Source organism: Mytilus edulis, chromosome 5 (assembly GCF_963676685.1).
Source record: "Mytilus edulis chromosome 5, xbMytEdul2.2, whole genome shotgun sequence".
Lineage (NCBI taxonomy): Eukaryota > Metazoa > Mollusca > Bivalvia > Mytilida > Mytilidae > Mytilus > Mytilus edulis.
Window position 1 is genome coordinate 13,357,305 of NC_092348.1, and position 23,291 is coordinate 13,380,595.

At 33.0% G+C, this 23,291-nt stretch overlaps 1 protein-coding gene across 1 annotated transcript in view; it reads left to right on the forward strand.

Moving 5' to 3' along the window:
* Window positions 1–23,291, forward strand: part of LOC139523038 (uncharacterized) — a 34,722-nt gene that overhangs the window by 6,116 nt on the left and 5,315 nt on the right. Inside the window, exons 4-12 of the mRNA XM_071316786.1 lie at window positions 924–1,028; window positions 2,213–2,311; window positions 3,170–3,268; window positions 4,041–4,148; window positions 7,536–11,284; window positions 12,902–13,049; window positions 18,494–18,685; window positions 19,388–19,496; window positions 22,579–22,652. Coding sequence (XP_071172887.1) covers window positions 924–1,028; window positions 2,213–2,311; window positions 3,170–3,268; window positions 4,041–4,148; window positions 7,536–11,284; window positions 12,902–13,049; window positions 18,494–18,685; window positions 19,388–19,496; window positions 22,579–22,652 — 4,683 coding nt within the window. The remainder of the gene's footprint in view (window positions 1–923; window positions 1,029–2,212; window positions 2,312–3,169; window positions 3,269–4,040; window positions 4,149–7,535; window positions 11,285–12,901; window positions 13,050–18,493; window positions 18,686–19,387; window positions 19,497–22,578; window positions 22,653–23,291) is intronic.

Here is a 23,291-nt window from a genome sequence, read left to right on the forward strand (position 1 = left end):
ATATATATATATATTTATGAAGAGACATATATTGTCGAAATCTAGATCTGGTGTACAAAGTTTATCGTTTTCTGTTTAGTATTAAATTTATATTAAGATCCATTTTGTTACATCTCGTGATCAATTTTATTTGACAATCGCCAATGGCAGTCAGCAGGGTTTAAGAACATCAGTTGGTCGACCTGTTAGTCAAATGCGTTTTGTTTAAATATACTTTTTTTACTTTTTTGGTCTTTTGGAAAATGTTGTTTGTGCTGTATTTAGACCCTTCTACAACGAAATTTGTTTTACATGCACACGTATAAAAATTGCGGTTTTTATCCAACACAATCATAGGTTTGAACGTAGTTTTCAATTTAGACTCGTATATATATTTATATATATAGTTCAAACACATGTGTTATATACATTCCAACAATTACAAAGGAAAATGCAGTTAAATTGAAGATAAATATAGATTCTAACAATAGATTGAGTGCGCTATGATATTTTTTCTATCGAGACAACAACATTTTCAAATTTAAAACGCGAGCTATGAAACTTCGTGGAGTTATGAATACTTAGCTTGGGTTGAAAAGTTCACTTAAAAAAATGAAAACAACATCATGAACATGTTATACAAATTTCATGCATCCGAAGCGCTTTTCTGGATGTACCTTCATCAGGAACGCTCAAAGCGTTGATGAAAGTCGTGGATTTATAAGACCCGAAACAATCGAATAGTTATATATGACCAAACGAAACCTAAAACATAGCCAAAACCATCTAAGGTCAACTTTGACTGATGAAACCTTAGTTTTTTTATAATTTCAAAATTTATAAACGGTCAATTTTAGAAGGATTGCTAAAGCTTGTGTTTATGTCGTTTACTGACCATCGGCTCTAAAACAAAACTTTTAAATTGAATTGACCTTCTATTTTAGGAGAATAGCAATGCTTTCATGGTGGCCATAAGGACAGGTGAGGCCAAACTAGTAAACACTATATGGCCATACAGGGGAAACTTAGACATAAACTATCAAAACAACGTAAGTTTATTATTCATGGAATACCTAAATATAACCGTCTTCACGAGATTAACACTAACAGTGACTGTATGATATATGATTAGGTTTAGTTTTTTTTCTGACAACTGGAAATATTAATGTAGATTCATGGTATACCGCCATCATGATCATTCTAAGCAAATTTAGGCAATTTTCAACGACTCGTAGCTTGAAAAACAGCACGGTGACCCATCCTTTTTATTATATTTTTGAAAAGAACATAGTAAAATCTTCATTTCGGCAAAGTATTTAAAACAAAATGTCTCGGGAAACATATACCTATGTAACATGCGAACAATTATTTCCAGATGGGCAGGTGACATTCCGAATCTCAGTCATGAATGTACAAAGCAAAATCAGGGACCTTTTATGTCAGTGGCATATAAACTAGCAAGAACACAAAGAGGCATTTTTGTCGAACCAAAATAGAATAACACAAGAGTAGCTACAATTACACAAAAGTCCGTTTTCATACAGAGCGCTAGCGAAATATAAACATTGGCAAATATCATGCCTATTCATGTTAAAGCATAGATCATGATATGATAGATTTATTTCGATTCTAATAGGAAACTTAAATATACTTTCGTACTTCGAAGCGGATCTATAATAAACGCTTGAAAGGCAGCCATTTTGATTTGATGAACCAAAAACATGAGGGAAAATCAACAGTTCAACGATAAAAAATGCATGTACATTTACTATGAAAATGGTTTTGTTTAATTTCCTGGCGAGCAACACCATGTTGATCTAAGTTTTTTTTTATAAGCACGTAAATGAGTATTAAAGAAGGTTTGCGTTATAAAATTGGACGTACATGTCTTCTCCAGATAAGTTTGTGGAAGGACATTTCTATATTGAAATATAAACATTTTCGATGACGTGGGGGTAATTTCCTAAAACAATCTCGTAGTTTCTTGATAACGAAGTGTATTCGCAACACAAGAAATGAGACAGTCACAACATATATGCTGAAATATTCACTCAATATATACGTTAATATCACAAATAATAGTAATCAAATGTGATCTGAGGTTATCAATTTTATGAACACACGTAAAATAAAAGATTTAACAGGATCATAGGTAAAATGATTTCGACCGTGACGATTATTGACGATAAACTGTCTCATTAATCTCAATCATATGATGTAACTTTTTCTGTAGCTGGGTAATACTGCTCTCCATATTGCCACAGACAAGTGCTGGGATGTCTGTGTACAGTTTCTCTTATCTAATGGTGCAAATATCGACGAGCAAAATAATGTAAGTCATCAATAAAAGCATATAGTACTATTACCATTAAACGTTGTCGTGTCATGATCAATTCTTCAGACCAAGGAGGTTATATCAGATACCCTCCTTGTTCAGACTTAGCTATCGGGAATGGCAAGCGTAGCCAGTGTAAAAAAAGTGATCAACTCGGTTATAAGAGCTTCATGTCATCTTCAGAAAGAGAATGCCAGAAATAAACTTCATTTATAGACGATTTGTCTATTACTCACTCTATATCAACTGTGGAACATACATAACGTAACCTAGAACGGGTTTATTTTATTTTCATGTTCCCATTTCAATAATACAAATATTCTAACGAGTCATTACATTGTTGTCACGTTGCCATCTGAACTGGCCTATGAAAGTGTGAAAATATGCTGAACATGAAAACTACATGTACCAATAGACTTTGTAGAAAACTTTTGCAGAGATCAAGTATTATGAACTATATATAATTTTCAAATCCTCCAATTTGTTTGTTTTATTGTAACCAAACGCATACTGTAAACGCGTTACATTGTTCTTACCCAAAAATTAAAACAACGTCACGTCATTGGCTGAATTTCAAAAAATTCGGACGTTGGAAGCCATTCACAGCGTTTCAGTGTACGCTTATGAAAATATTACCCAGAATGATTTTGATTCTGAAACTGAAAATTTAATCACGAAACCAAGGATAACCATATGAAGACCTGCAATTCGGTAATTAACTTGTTCTTGTTTTATGAACACACGTAAAATATAATTAACTTGTTCTTAGAGTTTGTAACAAACGTCATAGTACAAATAAAAACGGGTGTAAAATTCAAGATCTTTTTTAATACTAATTAATATTTCAAATTATAGGATGGATACACACCGTTGATGGTAGCATCGTTGAAAGGTGATATGAAAGTTTTAAATCGACTTTTGTCGTCTGGAGCAGATCTACTAAAGGAAGATATAGTAAGTATCTTACGAGGCAATACCTGTTATTGGCTAGAGAAGATCTGCTAGTGGACGACATAGTAAATATCTTACGAATCTGTCTAGACATAAATTACCCTATATGAACCGACTGCTGTCGGATATAAAAGATACATTAAAGCATTGAAGTGAGTACCGTACGATAACGTTTTCCCGTATCACACACAAGCGATTGTTATGCAAGAAAACGATATACTTTGTATTGGGTGTATCACCAGAATTCTTATGTATTACATAATTATTCAATAGGGCCCGGGACACAAAGTCAAAAGACTGACAGCAGAGAAAAGTTATCATATGACATAGCATAAATTTGATACAAACAATAGTTGTTGTATTAACCAACGACACGAATAAGAAAAAGACATAATGCACTCGTTGTTGTAGGGCGTACGTTGATCTATAGTTGCTGAAATCCGCGGACTCTTTTGAATTCCTAATAAGAAGTTAACATATTACCAGATACACGAACACAATAGTAGTCATATGATTGCTCACCAGTCATGAAAAACTGACCTCAAGTTAACAATGATTAGTATTTTTTCATGACGATTGTAATAAGTCAATTAAATTCACTTTATCGCATTCATGTCATATGCACCGATCTTTATGCATTTAAAAAAAACATTGGGACACTTAGTTGTTTAGTTTTAAAAATAAAGAAAATAATAAACAAGACCCAAAAGTAACCTAAAATTATGTTGATATATTAGGTTGTTAATCATATGTAACAGTTATCTATATTTTTCAGCAAGGATGTACTGCACTGTGTCTTTCAGCCGAGCCAGACCATGACACGGTTCTAAATACACTCTTAGTTAAAATTACCGACCTGAATCTTAAAGAGAACTTTGTAAAGGTACACTTAAAAACATTTGTTTTCATAACGAACACTTTACGACACAACATTAAAGACGGGAAAGGTCAATAAAATAGAAATGGCATTCTATGCTTATTTGATTTTTTTATATGGGAGAAAAAAAATCGTTTTGATTTGACTACATTTTTAGATACTTCTATTCTTTCACGTCGTCAAAGAAAACACAAGTACCAACGTTATAATCAATCCATATGATCAATTATTAATCTCTCCTCTGCTTAATAATGTTATCTATGATCCTCTTCAGTACATGAAGCAATTTAGAACTAACGTCGGACCGCGGAGATGGACATTTATATTTCTATCAGATTTTCTTTTACCGTACATCTGACAAAGTAATCTGCTAGAAACCTTTTTTATATACTTTTTTTTTATTATGAAAAGGTTCCTGTCCAAATTTCATTTCGTAAGTGTTAAGCACAAATGTTTTGCCATTTTACGAGTAACCTTCCTATGAATTTTTATGATAAGTATCAACGCTTTGGAAAAAACCTGCGTATACTGACAGCATGGTCGTGTACGGCGGGAATGATTACACGATGTTGTTGCGATTAAAACTAAATATAACGTAATTTAGCGCAATATTGACAAACTCAAGTTATATCTCTTTTATTGAAAAAGCAAGCGCATGAACCTCTATTGTTTTCTTTCGCAATCAACCAAGACTGCTGTTTCAAGAACACTCCGACAAAATTTTAAGAAAAAATCAACGATTAAATTTTTACTGCACTTCTGAATAGACGCAAAAATATGGTCGATTTCTTGATTTCGCATATATAGCAATCTAACTCCGGAAAATAATTATTTGGTGTTTCAGCATGTTGATGCCATGGATCAAGGGAACATTATACAAAAAACCCGGTTAAGGTGGCTCGGGCGTATTCGAAGTTTCTATCAGAAGTGCCGTATTTTTGGTTATTTTATTCTTTAAAGATAATGATTCAAATTGGTCCAAAAAAATAGGGGGTCACGGACCATTTAAGCTCAAAATTTTACTTTTAAACAGGTATGTAAAAGGGACCATTTTTCAATGAAATGATAGGGGAAATAGAGTTGTTGACATATTTTTTTCGGAATATCAAAAAAACGTTCTATGACAATTGGTCCAAAACTGTTATATGAAAAGCTGGAATGTAGCTTCAAAGAATGAGACAATAAAAAACATAGGTCACCGATAAGGAAAAAAAAATATTTTACCTTAAAACCCAAATTTTGGCGGGAAAATGGTGAAAATGGGTGAATTGTCATTTTGACCCTTTAAAAAATACCGATAATAACGAAAATATTCTATTAGTTACATAACTACAATGATTTGATATTTCTAATCAATCAAAATATTAAAAAAAATTATGTCGAATTTACGACAAATACTTTTGTAATTCATGCGTGAAATTATGCGCAGTCGAATAGTCCCGAGCCACCTTAAGTTATGGCTTTTCGTTCAAAAGTATCGTTACTTTTTTTTAAAAGTCCGTACTTGTGAAAGGAGTAGGTCCGGTAAGGACCGATTTTGGCCTCAAATTTCAGGTTCATCTGACGAAAGATTTTGACCACTTTTTAAACACCTAAGTGTCTATTTCATTTGAATCAATTAGTTTATGTGAACGATTTTAACTGATTTAGTCATTAAAAACGACCCGATTCAAGCTCAAATATGAAAAATCTACCAAATATGCCGAAAAATGTCACTTTTCAGATGGTTTCTGTCAAAAATGAAAGTGGCCGCATCCGTGTTCATTCTCAATCTTTATATATGTAATGTATTATCATAAAATACAACTTACATTTTAAAATTAAGGATGAACACGAATGCGGCCACTTTCGTTTCACACGAAAACCGTCTAAAATTTAATTATAATGCTAGAATTGTGAAGATTTTAGTAATTTAGCATGACTTAATGGTGCTAATACCCGATATATATGTGCATTGTATAATATTGTCAAAACAGCCCATATTTATGTAGCAGAAGCATTCTTCTGTACAATAAATAACTAAAAGTTTACATTTTAACAATTTTGTAAAACTGCTATATTTTGGGGCCAAAAAGGGGTCTTACTGGACCTACTCCTTTCAGGGATTTTCTTCCAAATATACAAATTTCGAACCAAATTATCTCCAAAAGTAAGTCATGAAGGTCCTTTTTTCTTTGAATATTTCAAAACTAAACATTGTAATTGAACTTCCACCAGAATTTGAAGAAAAAATCAACGAGGGATCTCTAATGTATCGTATGCCCTTAAATATTTATCCCTTCTCAGCTCTTCATAAAATGTTACATCACTGCGTTGAGATGTCAGCTTTAATAACCAGACTTATCACCGACTACATCTTGTTTATCTTTTCGTTTTTTTTTTGTCTTTTTGACATGGTTATGCGATCACGATTAATTGACCAACGTTTAAATCTGTAAGGTAACAGGTTCGTAAACGGGCGTGCTCACGGAATTTTATGAAATTGTGCAAGCAACTTGACAATGCGAAATTGCATATTCAATATTAAACACGTTTTACACTTTCCGAAATAAAGCGAAGTCGTTTTTGGATATTTCAGATAGACTTGAATGATTTATACAGCAAACGGGAATCTGGTGATCCACTTTAAAGGTCTTTTAATTACGCCATTTTGGATTGAAATAAGCAGAACACAAAAGAGTGTTTTAGGAATTTGGATATATTGTTTTGTAGGAAGAAAAAGAGTCCCGCAAAGTATCAACTCATGTTCTTTCTTAAGTATCTTTCGTCTAGTTTCTCTTTTAGCTCACAAGATTCGGTTTCCATGCATAATTTATGCAAAATATATAACACATACTTATTGTCATATCTTTTAACAATCTACATTTTGGCAAATTATTAAAAATTCTATCAATTTAGACGCCTGCTCCATCTGAGGCAAAAGCAGTTTACCGATGTCAAAACCGGAAATTTTATCAGCGATTAAAGAAACTTAGAGCACGGATTTTTAAGGAAATATATTATGCAATATTTGTTTGGTGATATCGAAGGGGATACATGTATAATTACGTGTATCCTATAGTTTACATATATCCTATACGTTTGTCTTTTCCTTCGGCCAATGCGTTACATATTCTTTATTCTTTATGATTTTGGAATCTCCCTTTTACATTGTAGTTCTTAATTTATTGTCATGCTGATCATTTATATTATTGTTATTATCATTATTTGGAATGCGCGGGATAACATTATTCAACTGAAAACAACCCGCCCGTATTGATTTTGCGAATGTTTACATTACCTACACGATATGTAGAATGCGTTCAAATTGTTATTTTTTATGTTTAAATTTACCTCGGAGTCCTGTATTTTTGTTACTCTTTTTAGTTATATTACACTGAACAAATGTTTTAGAACCGATTGGATCGGATTAAAAGTCCGATGGGTGAAGAGGATCTGGAAGAATTGCTACTGGCTGTACTTTACGTGTTTCAAAAGCTTACTGCACTGGACGATTACAGAGACGTACTTTATAAACTGAAAACTTTACCAAGTGTGATGTCAGTCGTTCAAAAACATTTAAAGATGAAGGAAGTAACTCTACTTATGGTTCATATTGCCTGCAAATGCATGTTTCACAGAGATCCAGATTTTATCGATGACAGATTTGTTCAGCAATACATAAAGTCACGTGGTTTTGAGCTTTGTTTGAAAGCATTAAAACTGCATTCTGATACTAACAGGAAAAACTATGAGCTTTTGATTTCTTGCTTTTTCCCAATAATCTGTGCGAGTCAGATATCGGATGGTAAAACATGGATTGAAAAGAACCACTCAAAAATTGCATGTTACAGTCACTTACGGGATCAGTTCAGCAAAAAGATGTGTGTTGAATTTGAGGGCGCAAGAGAAATTTGGAACAAATTTTGGGAATCCTTTAATGATATACAGAAACAGCATCGAGACAAAAAGATGGCAGAACTTCTTGAAGAGGAAGAAAGAGAGAGAAATAAGAAAATAAAGAAACGTGAAAGAAAGAAGCAGCGACGTAATAAATTACAAGAAGTGAAAACAAAAGCCGATGTTAATAGCGAAAAAATAAATTGCGATGAGATAGGAGAAGAAAATATAGAACAGTTAAAAGAAAAACAGAGAGTTATCATCCGTTCTAAGTTAATGGACATTGAAATGATTCAACTCAAAGAAAAAATTCAAGACTTTTTTCATACAGACGAAAACAGGAACCTGCAATACGAAAATGTAACCGAAAATGCTAGAACATCCAAATCGCGTCGTTATGCTAAGTCAAAAAACTTCTTGGATGAAGTGTCTGCTCAAAGAACTTACGGAACAAGTGAAACTCAATCGGGATCCCGAGATGACAAGTGGGTTACTGTTCAAAACAAAAAAACTAATTTCCGACCTGATACATTGGAAACTGACAGTCAAGTCGGACATCAAGACCGCAAGAACCTTCAACCAGTTACAATCGACCAACAAAAAAGCGGTAAGCGTTGGGCTGATGTAGCTAGTAACCAAATAATTCCTAAACATAGTAACGAAGAACCAGTAACAAATTTGGCAAACGACTGTGAAGTAAGCGCGACTGCACATTGCAGTTTTAAAGAAAAACACAAATACAAACGAGGCGATTATGAAGACGATTTTCCAAGTCTAGATCCAAATGCGTCGCCCAAAAGAAATTCCCCGATTGAACAAAGGCGAAAATCAAACGAATCTAATAGTCCTTTGCTTGATGAATGGTATCCTGAGGAATGTCCAGATGAATGGACAGCAAGAAGCACTAGTTCGACACCAACTGAACTGGAAAGGTACAGTTATCATTCAGGAAGCAATATCGATGACAATTACACCCTTGATTTACATGTAGAAAATACACCAGGTATTTCTTATCAACATTCATCAGACCGTACTCAGTCGACAGAGTCATTTCAAAACACAGGGGAGATACATAGAGATGGCAACGGTCTATCGAATACCTGCATAGACTTTGGTTTCGCTACTACAGACGAAAAAGAAAAGGCAATAGAATGTGCGCTAGACACTGCAAAATATACATTTTCCAAAGCACAGATGACCTATTGGCAAGACAGAGACTTTGTGCCCCTTCTTTATGAAAATAAAGACGAACAAGCCAAGATGCAAGTAGGTAAGACCAGTCAAAATGTGATTACAACAATAACTAAGACAGCCAATTTGAAATCGGACATAAGTAAAAGTACATATACGGCACAACCTCAACAACAGGAATTGATATCTAATATTAAACCTGGAAAAAATGGACAGAAAAACATTAAAACTGAAACAAAAACGGCGAAATTTTGTAATCCGAATTTAACAAATTTCAGTAATATGAATAATGCTCAACCAGTGGTTGATGAAGCTTACAAAGGAAAGTCCAATACTGATTACGGTCATCGATATATTTACCCAACAAATCATATACAAACAGAACCAGTCTCTGGGAACTTTGGCGAATCAGATGCTGTCAAAAACTGGCTGAGAAACGATTCCTTTAATATGATGTCTAAAACTGAACCACATATGGTCGATAATAGTAAGTTCATTGAAGGTTCACCTTCGTCGGTGTTATTAGATAAAACGAAGTATTCTAACAACATTGACACACTTTTACCGAATTGTTCAACTCCAAGTCAACAAATAGAACCCCCAGCAAACATATTATCTAAGGCATCCGAGAGGAATATAAAGAAAGGTGATCATACAAAGGCTACGGAGACAAATACCACTGTCAGTAATGTCAATACTACCAACAATACTCTGCAGCCAAATGCTGCTCAATTTTTCATAAGCTTTGATTATAGTGCAATGTCTAGCACGGAGAAAGAAATTATAAGCGACCAATCGCGTTTTGACTCTAACAACCAACATTTGAAAGAGACATCGGAAAATAACTTGAATTGTACTAGACAAGATAGCTATAAGTCGCCAATGAACTGTTTAAATCGACAGGTCAATACAAATGATACAGATAATTCGTATTTACGTTCAACAAATTTTCGTAGGGCGGAAATGAAATCAAAAATGGAAGAGAAAGAATTCAAAGTCAATAGCATTGCTGTTGTTAAACCACTAGGAGCTCTTTCTAAAAGAGGCAACCATGAGAACCCATTGATGACTAGTAACAACACCTGTTCAGACCCAAACTGTGATCTAGGTGAAAGTATTCTTAGAAATGTTGCGAATCTAGATATTGTTGATGAAGACGTATGGTATCCATCTAGACTAAGGGGAGAACCCGAGGAACAACAACCACGTCAGTTCAGCTGCAATCAAACTAATGTTTTCCCTGGTTTTCATGATATCTCTTCACCCGCAGATAATGACAGGGATACAGTCGACTTTGGCTTTAGTGAGATGAAGAAACTGGCAAGTTATCAGTGGCAAAAGCAATACAATGAAGTTCGAAAGAGAGGACCGGTATATGGATCGTTATATTACCATGACATTCCCTACTATGCTTCTTGTCTTGGAATTTCTGAGCATGAACTAGAACGCTCATTTGTATCGGATTTAAAAACTTCTTTCCACCATACCAATGGACAACAAACGGTCGATGGTGATGTTCAATCGAACGGAAACATATTTAACGTGGTTAATAATGATGCAGCAACAAGTATCCTAGCCGCCGAAAATTTACAAGAAGACACAATTCCTGATTTGTACGATTTTACGCCAGGTACAAGACCAGCTGCAAGTCCCCCTGTAATCACAAGATCGGATAACGACGAACCACACCCTTACCTCCTGGCTCAAGAGTATGAGACAGAGGTTGACACTATAAACCATAGAAAGAAACCAGTTTATGAACCAACACTCTGTGAGAAATACAGGTACCAGTTAGCACAACAAATCCACAATATCCAGACCAAAACTCATATGCAGAATACAAGTACAGACACTCGTTCACCAAGTGTAGTCCAGACAGGAGTACAAGATAACGGATTCTGTCCTCCACACAAATATGCGCAGGCAAACAATACCATTCAACCATGGATACAAAGGAGCATGAGATGGCGACAGAAACTGATGGAAATTAGAAACCTACCAGCAACGAGCATGAAACGGATAGACAACATTTTGATCCCGGTTAACACCGAGACATATCTCTTTCCCTACTCGTATGTATGATAGTTATTTGTATGATAAAAGGCCCCAGAATGACAGAATATTAAACAATTCAAACTAGAAAAATATCATATGAGACAAACATAATATATATTTTACATCACATGTGGCAAACAGAAATCTTTCATTCAGGTACACATGGACGTTCCGACATTTTTTTTATAATTTGATATATACATTATCTTATAAAAAGAAATCAATCTTTTTAATGTCAACGCAAAAATCTTGAAACATGAATAATTGTTGTATTCTATCTGCTGTTAGTAAAATTACAAATTCACCAGGATTTAAGTAGCGTTTAAATAAATAGTGTAACAGTTAAATTGAACTTGAAACATCAAACCTATTACCCACGCTGTATGACAAGTATTAGGCTTGTCTTTTGTAACTGTATAACCGCATGTTTATGGGAAAATCGCCTTTTACTGAATTCACTTTTAGATTTTAACACAATATATGTTGGTACTTAATTGGAAGTTTATAATTCATTGTTCATAATGGATTCAGTCACGTATGATTAATATTATCGTCATCATGCTGAAATATTGTAAACAGTTTATGATTTATCAACTGTATACATGCGTTTATCTCTGTCAAATTTGAAGCGGGAAACAACCCATTTGTTATAACTAATATGACTTCAAATGACGTTATGTTTCATTTACAGTACCACGTGACAAAATCGTCATACCTTTTCCGTATATCATTTTCTTATCAGACATGTTTTCTTGAATAGACTTACATTTAATATGAAACAAGTTTATTGACCATAAAAGACATTTCATATTGCAACCAAAGGAGAGAATAAAAAATATAGTAAAAGAGCTTTAATCTAAAACATTTCCAAACAGTATTAATATTGTTATAAAATAAATGTAAAATGTATTTGCTGGACAATCTTAGATCCAGATATCCAAACTATAATACATTCATCGATGTTATTGGTTATATCCTTGAATTTGAATTCAGGTAACATTTCGTTCTTATCTATGTTAGAAAATGATTTATATATAAATTGGAATTATGATGATACCTTTTAGATAAAAAGAAACTTTGAAATGTAAGAAGTTAAGCACAACCGTTTAAGCATACCCTGTAATTTCACTTTTTTTACATTCTTCCGGTTTTTATTCAATGTAAATGATTTACCTGGCAGATTTATGCAAGTATTAGATATTGTACTGTTCTATACGCTTAAAAATGATACATTATAAATCGCAATAGAAGCATGTGAGAAAATGGGTCCAGTCAAGTAACTCTCTTATGAATGGTTTGCCAATCTAACTGGTTCAAGAGTTGATTTGAACTGAAATCCTTGCAAAATAAACCATACAATGCCATAGATCAACACGCAGTACACTTTTTTTTAATTGCCCAAACTAATTTGTTTTAAAATGAACTCTACTAGATTTGTTGACAATCTGAGGTTATAACAGTTGCCCTGATTATATATCTCGGTGAAAGCCCATACACCGTGTTGAAGCTGTACTTTGAACTATAAAGTTTAGTTTTTATTTTTACAAATCTTGACGTGATAGGAAGTTGTCTCATTGGCACTCATACCACATCTTCTTATATTCAAACTTACGCTGTCTTAATTTTTGTTCCAGGGATACAAATGCAGTACTTGGTTTTCTTACCGACGGATCTGAAGTTCTTGTTCATATTATAGATATGACATCTCGGACTATCAACTCGGACATTCTGAGAAGTATCACTTCACCTCGAAACTCTCATTATTTTCTGGTGAAGTATCGGGTAGGTTACACCATAGTAATATGTAACATGCTGTCTGACAAAAACATTACTGTGACTTATCTCTTAAATGACATTGAAACTTTCTATTTAGACAAACAATCTCGACCCTTTTTATGTCAGTTGCTTAGATTTTCTTGAGTATATTATTTGGTATCATCTGTTAAGGAAATTCAACGGCCAAGCAGTTATTGAATCTTTTTTGGTTAGTTTCAAATAAATGAATTAATGTAACAAAGTTCATTGCATAAAAATCAAGGGTTACAAGTCAATTGATTTGAACATGAATGTTTATAGTAAACTTTTATAAGAATGTTCGATAATGGCTAACGACTCCTCTCAGATTATTTTATGATATTGTCTCTTTGTAAGATTAAAACAATCGAGTCCAAACTTTTTCTGAAAATCAAATGTCCAGAAAACAACCACTAATACGACCTCCGACGATCACATCAAACTGTACAGTTAATCAGTGCCTTTTTGCATTTAGACATAAATTGCGACCACTTATACACAATAGGATAATACATTCTTGTTTGAAGCATAATGAATTTTTTGTGAATAGTTATACACAAAATACTCTTAAAGCTTTCCTATGTTTCAAGCGTATCTTATTTTGAAGATTCAACACAGAGACAATTCAATACATTTACAAATGTTAGTTTAATATTGAGAATGGAAATAAGGAAGGTTTCAAAGAGACAACAAACCGAATAAAGGGCAGAATATTACCCAAGGCCACTACTTCAATGTAGGTCTTCAACTCAGCAAGAAAATCCCGCTCCTGGAGGCGGGATTCAGCTGGCCCCTAAATAAAAAAAATGTGTACTTTTTCAGCGAAAATAAACGTCACGGTAAACTCCAAAACAAATAAATGAATTACAATTAAATGTCTGTTTGAAATTATCATCAAGTCTCTCATAGAACAGTTAGAGAACGAATGTAACATCTTGCTGACTTCTAACAAGGATTTTTTGTGAATTTTCATGATGTAATATATCTGACATATTTAAAAAAGAATACCAATTTAGTTTCATCTTCTGTATTAAATTCAAAAACATTTATGCATAATGTTAATATGATAGTCGCTGATTGACAATTCCGGTTAAGACGAGTTATACGCTGTATGTCTAGATATTGGAAAACTAACACATTGAGGAAGTCTGATCCGGTTCTCTTTCATAGAATGTTTGTAATGCAATATGTAAATAGATATATTCTAAACAATAAGTAAAACGCAAAAGATAGGACAAAGACAACGAAGATGAAAAAAGAAATTTTACATTAAAATTTAGAAAAATAAATGAACACAGTTTATTAAAGCTATGCTATGAATATCAAATGTTTCACAAACAAAAATAATACAGTGAGATAGGACATAAAACAACCAGTGGCAAGGATTTGACTTTGTTTTTAGTTTATGAATTTATGAAATTATATTTGATAATTAAAAATAAGAATTTCAAAACAGAGATATTTTTTCGTTGTTTTATTAATGTATGTATTTTGCCAATTTTCTCGACATGACATCATGCCAGGCTAAAATGAATTACTGCCAAAACGTAAACTCGTTTGATCACGATTTAGATAGCATACGTCTCATTTTCTAATTGAAAGTGTAATCGAGTTTCAGAAATTGCCATCTTTCATTTCCTCACCTCTATCCGGACACTGTCGTGTTATTAATCCATCCATCATTATTTCGATTCCATTTCCCAAAAGCCATTCGGATGTTCCCATTGTGTCTAATTGCTTTCCTCACTGGCTAAACATATAGTACATATTTCCAGTCATATGTTTCCGAAAATATTACAAGAAAGGGAAAGGAAAAATGATTTATATAACAAGCACTAAAATTCATATTAAAAGATGAGCATTTTACAGACAACGATATTGCCAACAATAGAATCATGGATAATCAGATTAAACGTTGTTTGTTTTATTCTTTTAAATTGATGCTTGACAATTGCGTAATTTATTGTATTCTTGTCAGCTTAGTGTTTGTTTCGTCACGTCATTGATATTTAGATATTTTAAATACCTACTAATTTGCGATTAAAGATCATTAAATGGTGTGGAAAATTGAATTTGGAAATGGAAAAATAAAAGCAGTCATTCTTTCATGGTGTGAAAAATAATGTAAATGATTTTGATGTAACGAGGTACTTACTAAATTTAGAATACGAATTTGCCATGAACAGTGGTTAACTTCAATTTAATAATGAAAAGTGTTTCCGATATTCCAATTGTCTTAGTGCGTTTATCATTGCCTAAAGCTATGGGCAAATATTTAGTCCTATATTTTCTGTAATATTACTAAAATGGAAGAGGAAAGTTGATTTATGTATTTTTAGCTCACCTGGCCCAAAGGTCCAAGTGAGCTTTTCCCATCACTTGGCGTCCGGCGTCCGTCGTCGTCCGTCGTCGTCCGTCGTCGTTAACTTTTACAAAAATCTTCTCCTCTGAAACTACTGGACTAAATTTAACCAAACTTTGCCACACTCATCATTGGTGTATCTAGTTTTTAAATTGTGTCCGGTGACCCGCCAAACCAACCAAGATGGCCGCCATGGCTAAAACTAGAACATAGGGGTAAAATGCAGTTTTTGGCTTATAACTAAAAAACCAAAGCATTTAGAGCAAATCTGACGGGGTAAAATTGTTTATCAGGTTAAGATCTATCTGCCCTGAAATATTCAGATGAATCGGACAATCCATTGTTGGGTTGCTGCCTCTAAATTGGTAATTTTAAGGAAATTTTACTGTTTTTGGTTATTATCTTGAATATTATTATAGATAGAGATAAACTGTAAACAGCAATAATGTTCAGCAGAGTAAGATTTACAAATAAGTCAACAGGACCGAAATGGTCAGTTGACCCCTTTAGGAGAAATGGCTCTTTATAGTCAATTTTTAAACATTTTTCGTAAATTTTAGTATTCTTTTACAAAAATCTTCTCTTCTGCAACTACGAGGCCAAATTTAACCAAACTTGGCCACAATCATTATTGGGGTATCTAGTTTAAAAATTGTGTCCGGTGACTCGCCAAACCAACCAAGATGGCCGCCATGGCTAAAAATAGAACATAGGGGTAAAATGCAGGTTTTAGCTTATAACTCAAAATCCAAAGCATTTAGAGCAAATCTGACATGGGGTAAAAATTGTTTATCAGGTCACGATCTATCTGCCCTGAAATTTCAGATGAAAAACAAAAGCATTTAGAGCAAATCTGACAAGGGGTAAAATTGTTTATCAGGTCAAGATCTATCTGCCCTGAAATTTTCAGATGAATCGAACAACCTGTTGTTGGGTTGCTGCCCCTGAATTGGTAATTTTAAGGAAATTTTGCTGTTTTTGGTTGTTATCTTGAACATTATTATAGATAGAGATAAACTGTAGACAGCAATAATGTTCAGCAAAGTAAGATTTACAAATAAGTCTACGTGACCGAAATGGTCATGTTACCCATTAAGGAGTTATTGCCGTTTATAGTCAACTTTTAACCAGTTTTTCTAAAATTTTAGTATTCTTTTAAAAAATCTTCTCCTCTGAAACTACTTGGCCAAATTTAACCACACTTGGCCACAATCATTATTTGGGTATCTAGTTTTAAAAATGTATGGCGTGACCCTGCCAGACCAAGATGGCCGCCATGGCTAAAAATAGAACATAGGGGTAAAATGTAGATTTTGGCTTAAAACTCTAAAACCAAAGCATTTAGAGCAAATCTGACATGGGGTTAAATAATGTATTAGGTCAAGATCTATCTGCCCTGAAATTTTTCAGACAAAACCTGTTGTTGGGTTGCTGCCCCAGAATTAGTAATTTTAAGGAAAGTTTTCAGTTTTTGGTTATTATCTTGAATATTATAATAGATAGAGATAAACTGTACACAGCAATAATGTTCAGCAAAGTAAGATATACAAATATGTCAACATGACCAAAATTGTCCGTTTACCCCTTAAGGAGTTATTGCCCTTTATAGTCATTTTTTAACAATTTTCATAAATTTTTGTAAATTTTTTGAATATATTTTCCACTGTAATTACTCGGCCAAGTTCATTATAGATAGAGATAATTGTATCAAGAAGAATGTCCAGTAAAGTAAGATCAACAAACACATCATGATCACCAAAACACAATTTTGTCATGAATTTAACTGTGTCCATTGTGTTATATGCACATAGACCAAGGTGAGCGACACATGCTCTTGAGAGTCTCTAGTTAACTAACTCATCAAAAGGAATAGGATATTGTTTCTGCATTCTTCGATAATCAAATACAACATTGTCTGCATGCTTAGTTCCTTCAATTTTGTTTTTCATTTCATTAGTTCCTAAATTTTCAAGAATTTGTTTTTAATTTTACTGTTGTTTTAATATGTAAAATTTATGACGCTGCCAATGATAACGTAATGGTATGTATGATTAAAATAGAAAAAGGAATGATATTTAAGATTTTTTAATTTGTGGCTGTGACCTAACATGAAAGAAAGGGGAAATCGTTTATCATAAAGTGTTTACTACTGTATATAAATTATGATGCAATTCCCAGGAATATCGAAATATCGACATTTATTTGTACGAGGCACAGAAACGAGAAGAAAATCTAGGATTAAGTTGAATTTCTTGTCTGCTTCAATTGTAGTGCAAATGAAATGTAGATCCGATACGCGCAATGACCATTTCCGTTATATTTTAACCTTCACTAATTGAATTATATGGTGGACGAATCAACATTCTTTCGTAAAGTCAGCAACAAATGATACAGACACAAATTATTAATATCTTAATAAAAAGATTATGTGGTTATACATATGAAATCACAAAGCATTTTTTTTATCAGTCAATAAAATGTGACTGAATACATACATTACACGTAGTTTATAAAATATTTTAAAAAATCATGATACAAATGTAACATAGTTTGGACATTCAAATTGGATGATCATTATGCCATATGAAAGTGACCACTACCTCTACACTCTGATATGTTTAAAGGTGTGCTAACATCTTAAATAATCAGAATAAAAGTGGGAAACAAAAGTGAAATATCAAGAATCATAAAACTTCACACATACGTATTTCGTGGGAAGCACTTTTATTAATTAAACTTTCACCAGGCACACACATAACCATAATTCGAGGATTGTTCAACAATATGAAAACAATAAAATTGCATATGATAGAACTGATCATAACTGGCTACACAACGTCCCTATTACTAAACTTTCTGACAATTAAAATATAACGGTTCTCTTAGAAAAATTGTGGGTTTAATTTATCTTTGATATGTCCCCCCGCAAAACCTAAAATAATTATTATCTCAAGTGTTACTTTTGGTTCTATTAACCCTTTTTTTTTTTAAATAACGTTGAAGTATTGAATCATGAATTAACAAATTGATTTTTTTTATCAATATTTACAGGCTTATATTTTTTTTACAGACGTTTGCGTTCGAAAATGGTCGATGCTATGTGGCTATGAATTTGCCCGAATATTCACTCAGTGAATACCTGTCTATACTGAAATCCGACAGTCGATCAGACCCTATGGTTGTCAACAAACTCGCCTGGCAGTTTCTAAAAGGCCTTTCCTCTATACACGAGGGACTCGGTTTGCAGCACGGTAACATGATGGTATGGTTTCAATTTATATTTTTACATTGAACGAAATAAATATATAATATTGATTTTCCAGTGATGATTTGGTTTATAACATAGCTAATCCAACGCGTTCTTTTCCAAGATAGGAATGCATTCGTCATGTTCCTTCAAATGTATTTTAATTTTGGCTCGTGTTAATAAGTTCTATATCACTCTGTGCTGAATAGGACTAGTCTCCCTTTAATGATAAAACAAATTTTACAATCGAAAAAAATTACCACATATGTTTCACAGATATTCCTTGGGTACCGTGCTGTTAAAACATGTGTATCAGATATAAACTGAATAAAGAATGATTATTTCATTTGGAGTACACATCACATTAGCCATGTGCACAACACCGTTCGTGGCATTGTTTTAGGTGGCAACAATTTACAGGAGTTTATAGTAATATATTTCACAAATTCATCATGTCACACTACAATTGTCTATATATTGAAACCTTGAAAAAGTACTAGTTTAGGTTAAACATATTAAATTTACTCAAAGTAAACTGGATTAGACACAAGTAAGCCATACTTATGTAGTCCGCTACGAATACCAATAATTTACAATACAATATTAATATGAGCATGCAATATCAAAATAAACAATACTTTACGAGTCTATAAATTGAGAGAAAAATTGAAACAGAAAAATGACTACCAGTTTTTATTATTTATTGTTAACTTTTAGCCTTCTAACATAGTTGTTGATGTAGAGGGTAAACTAATGTTAAGTGAATACAGCTTTTTACAACCAGAGACAGCTAAAGGAAAATTCATGGGTCTTATAGCAGTGGAAAGTAAGTGTCTGTTTTCTATTATTTATCTTTTTTTAGAAACAGCAAATATCAGGCCTTGAAGTCACAAAACTTTTGAGTCAGTTTTTTGTACTCATACTCCAAAATCAACCAATCAAAATGCTGAATTTCATGTTTCGAACATGATTTTTGTGCTCCGAGCACTGAGCCAAGTTTTATGACTTCAACCCTTGATTATTATTTCCAAGATTTTATTCCATTGTATCTTAACATCATATCATAACAATGCTACCGAAATAATAAGTTTATTTGTAGTAGAACAATACGGTAAATACCTAAATAAAACCTCCGACATGTGACTGTTCCCACTCGCCTTATAATTACAGCCCCTCTGGCCATGTTATAACTGGGGATCTAAACATAATTCAACATGAAAATCTCCGAAAGGTGATTTCTCATGGTCCTAAGTTAAGAGAACCCCAACACATCAATTGGAACCATAATTTTAAAAATAATTATGGATTCCATTGAGGACTACGCCAGAGCATGGGCTAAGCGAGAAGAAGTTGAACTGGACACTTTGTCAGAATGGGTCAAAACTATCAGGTCTCTGATAAAACGTCGCATTCATATGTTGGAAAACTGTGTGAATGGTCGACTAAAGTCCGTTTTAAGAGACACTGAGGCCGTGAACTGTCTTTCATGATAAGTTTGTTGTTGTTCCTTCGGACAATGCTACAAATAATATTGTTTGTGTATGTAAATCGTATTACTGCGAATGTCTTGTAAAAGAATTAGGTATAAATGAGCACTCTGGTAATCCCACATGCAAAGACATTTGACAAGGATGAGATTTTCTTCACGGAGGACTTACCTTGTTTGTATTGGATACATAAGCTTCATAAAATTCCGTATACACAACGGTATATTGCTGGCTTATCTTCCATGTTCCACTATTGAATGAAAGAGGGTCTTCAGAAATACTGTGAAACTGCTACTCTCGTAGTGGTATTAACCATATGTGGATTCTTACAAATTCTAAAGAACTCGGTCTTTTTCTGAAATTAGTTCTATCAAAATTTTTGATTTTCGTAACTCTATATACCACCATTCCCCATGTGAAATTGAAAAATCGTCTGAAAGAAATAATCCACAATGCCTTTCAACATAAAAATGGTAGCATACGCTATAAATTTATTACTTTGGGATATCATAAAGCATATTTTGTTAATAGTGAAAAACAAAACGGTAAAACATGCTACACAGAAGAACAAGTGATCAGTGTGCTGAAGTTTCTTATCGACAACATATTTGTTGAGTTTGGAGGTAGGCTTTTTCAACAAATCGTCGGCATCCCTTTGAGAACAAACTGTGCGCCTCTCCTTGCCGATCTCTTCTTATTTTCATATGAATCGGAGTTCCTTCAGACACTTGTCAAAAACAAGAGGATCAAAGAAGTCAGATTATTTAATTTCAATTTCATGTATATTGATGATGTTCTTTCCATAAACAATCCGAACTTTTCTGATTGGGTTCCATTAATATATCCCCCAGAACTAGAAATTGAAGAAATAACAGACACGGCTTCCTCCGACTCATTTTTAGACTTATATCTCGAATTTGACTTATACAGTCATCTCAGTACCAGAATCTATGACAAAAGAGACGATTTTAATTTTGAAATTATAAATTCCCCCCACCTAAGTAGCAATATACCAACTTCACCTGCATATGGGATATACATTTCACAACTTATTCGATATTTAAGAGCTTGCAGCTCCTACTCAAACTTTGTAAAACGTCATCAGTGTCTGAGCAGAAAATTGATGAACTAGGGGTGTGTCAAAGAACGTCTCGTCTTTTTTTCTAAAAAAGTTCATCGGAAGGTACCAAGACCTTGTTGATAAATATTCCGTATCATCTTCACAAATAATACATGATGGTCTTGATGTTTAGATTCTGCGTACTGACGTTGTTTGTCATCTTACAACGTGTAATATTGTTTTTTCATTTGTCTTTGTTCTATTATTAATATTGCTTCTACTGTTGGATTGTTTTCTGTGATATCAATTTAACGTGGATGGGGACTTTTTTGTGTTTCGTTGGTTCTTATAACATGACTTTGTACTTTAAAAGATCCTGTCACTATGTTATTGTTCTATGATATGTCATTATGTTATATTTCTATTATTAATTAGAAAATACGTGGAACCACAAACGTCAAAATTATTTAATCACGTAGTGGAATGAACAATTTGTAGATTCTTATAAATTCTATAAAACTTTTGGACTATTTTAAATTTCGGTCCATTTCTGAAATTAATTCTTACATACTTTTGATTTTGTAACCCTGTATGCTAACATTGCACATGTGAAATTTTAAAATTGTTTGGATAAACATTGAACGACAAAACTGTGACAGATAAATGTTTTGACGTCAGACACGCGAAATGTTTCTTTTAAAATTGTAACACGATGATGACTGCTGTACCCATATTTTGACTATTTTATTTATTACGTCTGTTTTGTTCACGCATCGTTGTAAATATAACGGAATTTGATGAGACTGTCTTAAAAATTAAGAGATTTAGCGCTATAAAACCAGGTTTTAATCCACCATTTTCTACATTTGAGAATGCCTGTGCCAAGTCAGGAATATAACAGTTGTTGTCCATTCGTTTTTGATGTGTTTTGTCATTTGATTTTGCCAAGTGATTATGGACTTTGCGATTTTATTTTCCTCTAAGTTCAGTATTTTTGTGATTTTACTTTTTATATTTAGTCTATATGCATAACAAATGGTAGAATCCATAACATCTCACTTTTTACTTATATTGGATTCTTTTGGTAATGAAAAAAAGAAGGGGAAAAAAAGTGACGAATTAAGCTTAAACTGCAATTACTTAAGTGACTTTGAAACAGAGCAAGTATGTGCTTAATCATGAACAGAGAGGATGTAATATTTTGTCAAGCCATATTTCTAAAAGAGTTAATCAAGTACAGGTATCTTGAATATAACAACATTAAATATTCTACTTGAATATGTTTTATTGCTTTTGCTTTCAAAAATGTTGTTTTAAGTTTGACCGTTTTTTTGTGGTATGATATTTACTTTCTTATATAGATGATAGAGCATGTTGGAGTCCTTCAGAAGTTATTACAGAAACTGAACCTTACTCTTTGAAGTCCGATATCCAGGTGATAACACTTTTCTTCATTTATAAAGTTAACAAAAACATAATTGTTTTAAATTTTGAAACTTTATACCAAAATAAAAGGATATTTTCTTGTATATGCGTGGTTACTGTTTGCAATAAGTAAAACATTTGAAAAAAAATACATATGTGATGAAACTTATTTGGCCCAAAAATTACTGCAAATTTAAAAGTTATCATACATATTTTAAAATTACTGAAAAGTATCTCAGGTAGAAGGTATTCAGAAAAACAAAATAATTTTGGACATTAAACAAGTTACCATGGCAACAAATCATGCCTTAATTTGCATATTTTGTAATTTTTTTTGATTTTCCTTGTTTTTCATCAAATTTTTAAGTATATTTTCGATTGGAAAAGTATGTGCGCACCCAAGAAACAACTTTATATTTGGTGAGATTTTGTCAATAGTAATGATAAAGCTTCAGTTAAATTATTTTGTTGTTTCTTGGCTGCGCACGATGTTTCCACAACAGAAATAAAGATAGAAAACTGCATAAATTCTGAATTTTCATCGTTTTGTGAAAAAGTATATATTATGACGTAATTGTGACGTCATCACATAAGAATCTTAATGTTTTTCATTTATATTTCTTGACCCTATGCATTTCTAAAGATTATG